General features: G+C 35.9%; 1 protein-coding gene across 13 annotated transcripts in view; it reads left to right on the forward strand.

The window, feature by feature from the left end:
- Window positions 1-2287, forward strand: part of lrrc7 (leucine rich repeat containing 7) — a 118057-nt gene extending 115770 nt beyond the window's left edge. For 8 of the 13 annotated variants that reach the window (XM_024278406.2, XM_024278407.2, XM_024278403.2 and 5 more), the window contains one exon: window positions 1451-2287. In XM_024278406.2, the coding sequence (XP_024134174.1) occupies window positions 1451-1567 (117 nt within the window). In that variant the 3' untranslated portion in view covers window positions 1568-2287. Of the gene's footprint in view, window positions 1-1243 lie in introns of all 13 variants that reach the window. The other 5 variants (XM_024278408.2, XM_024278412.2, XM_024278409.2 and 2 more) reach the window with 3 other exon arrangements.
- Window positions 2288-2613: the final 326 nt, after the last annotated feature.

The raw sequence follows: 2613 nt of genomic DNA on the forward strand, positions 1-2613 counted from the left end.
GAAAAGAAATCAGAAAGATGAGAAGGTAAATAACAGTGGGTTGATGCTGGTTATCTGAGCACTTGGGTCCATGACCCGAATAACAGGACAGTTAATCCAGCAGATCCCTTAAACAGCATCATAGATTTCTCTTAAGGAAAATACTGTTAAATTGTATTCAGTCTCTTTTCATTACTGAACTTTATCTTCTTCAATGAATAAGTAGAATTGTTTTTTACTTTCTCAACTCATGAATTTTGTAACTGAAACAGAATTTAATGTATAATTGTATTAGATTCTAGTAGATTGTAAATTTATAAAGCATAGATGTTTTATAAGTCATAAAGATTGATAAGTTAAATGTTAATTAGGGGTGCAACAATTCAACAACTTTATTGATGAATCAATTTATACTTCTATGGTCAAATCAAATGAGACAACTTGTTAATTGAATCAAATCGACCTATACGATTATAAAATAGTTTCAAAATGAAATAATTTGATTATTTCGATATTGAAAAATACAATTTGGATTTAGACATGGTAGGTTTAATTTACCATAATGTAAAAACAACCAAGTGCCATCACAGCAGACATCACATAAGATGGCAGCAAAGTTAATCAAGCCATCCTTACAGACCATTTTGCAAAGACCTGTGACCATACAGTGTGGTATATTGTTAATTTTGTATTCTTTTTATGTGAAAAAGCAACAGTGGCCTGAACTTTATATAGCTAAAATGTGAATGGATTTGTCAATTATTCTTTTGTACACATATTAAATATACACTTGATTATCTTGCAAAAAATGCAAAGAATCTGGAAAACTTGACCTGCACTGTTAAGTCCCCAAGTGTTTAGATCTGAGTCACACTGGTTGAATTTTTGACTGAAGATGTCTTAGACAATTTTAAGTAGGTTAATATGATCAAGTCAGATTGTTCAAAATGAACCAATTTTGGCTATGAATTATGTCAGCAACCACAAATTATAATATGAATCGAATCAGTGTTAAAATGAATTGTTACACCCTTGTGTTTGTTGCACTTTTCATTTGGTAAATTTAAACATTTAGACCAAAAAGGAGTGTGATGCATCTTCAGGGATGAACATTTAGACCTATACTCTTCTTCATGTGTCATAATGCTCATATTTCCCTCTCTGCTCTGTTTCTTTTGATCTTCTCTCAAAGATGTACGGTTTAGTTGGATGAACTCATCTTAAAGCCGTTTTCTTTTTGTCTTTGCTCGTTCTCTTTCTACAGCATGACTGTGTAGCTCCTCCTCTTCTCTCTCTTTTCCCCAACAGTGATGTGTTACTGAGATAATGATGGCAGTGACCCTCCATCCTTCCACAAACACTCACACATAAAAATGTGTATGGAAAAAAAAAAAAAAAAACTGCAGCAAGCATGCATACATACATGAGCACACACACATGCTGCTGACTGTGCTGCGTGTTTGCCTTGCAGGCTAATGGACATAGTTTTTTACACATGGAACATGAGACAGCCGTCTCTCTGCTGAAGAGTTTCCAACGGACGGTCGACTTGGTGATTCTGAGAGACAGCAGCATGCGCCAGAAATAGTTTTTATAGAAAACAAACAAATGCAGCAACGCTACTCTTCTATTCGCCATCCTACGCCACTCCACCTGCCCTCCTGCCGGAGGCTCGTGGAACTGAGAAATGAGCCGCCTTTAGTACCTTTTTAGTGGAAAACACACATTTATTTGCCATTTGCTGGACCAAAGGCAAATACTAGTGCCAAATGTACCATAGGAAACATATCGGCTCTTCTGTCTGCCGCTGATCAGGGACCTGATCCACGGCTGGATGGACCACAAGAAAATTTTACACCATTGAGTTTCGACAGGGCTGCTGCAGTTCCTAATTTGATCATTCTGTTTTTTTGCTTGTGGTTTTCTTTTTTCCCCACTGCCTATCTTGTAGACTTTAAACTGTTTATATCTGTAGCACCTTGTTCACATTTTTTTTTTTTTTTTGGTTTTCTCTTGTGTTTTTTTTTCATTTTTCTTGGGACACTGTTTTTATTGTCTTCTTTTTTGCAGCTTACTTTTTGCCTCCATTGTACAGAAATTGGAAACTTTAGACTTTCTGCCTTGTGTTCTTGTAGAGATTCAGCTTTCCTAGAGCTGCACTCTCAAACAGGCCTGAAGAGAGCTCTAAATGTTTATGATTATGATAATTATTGTTGATAAATTACATTCTGAATTCATTCCTGTGATTGTACAGGGAATATTTCTCCAAATGTATGCTTTTTTTAAAGTATAAACTATTTTACCTGTATAGAAGACAACTTTCTTTTTTTTTCATGACTGCAACTTGTCTCATGTTTCAAAACATGTTGCTTGCACAGCTGCGGTAAAAAGAGCTAAAGCAATATTTCTGAAGCTCCATCTTTTGAGCTTTTCAGCAGAGCCTAACTTGTCCTGCAGTGCCATCTATTGAGCAAGTCATGTTAATGTTTACACACACACACAAGCACGCACACACACACTGCCATTCACATGAAGTGACAGGGACTCACACCTGAAGACTTCCAGAATACACAATGATATCAACTCTAAATTCAGTCTGATTGCAAGGTGCAGATTCTATTCTATCATTTTAAA

The sequence above is a fragment of the Oryzias melastigma genome, linkage group LG4 (genome assembly GCF_002922805.2).
Source record: "Oryzias melastigma strain HK-1 linkage group LG4, ASM292280v2, whole genome shotgun sequence".
Classification (NCBI taxonomy): domain Eukaryota; kingdom Metazoa; phylum Chordata; class Actinopteri; order Beloniformes; family Adrianichthyidae; genus Oryzias; species Oryzias melastigma.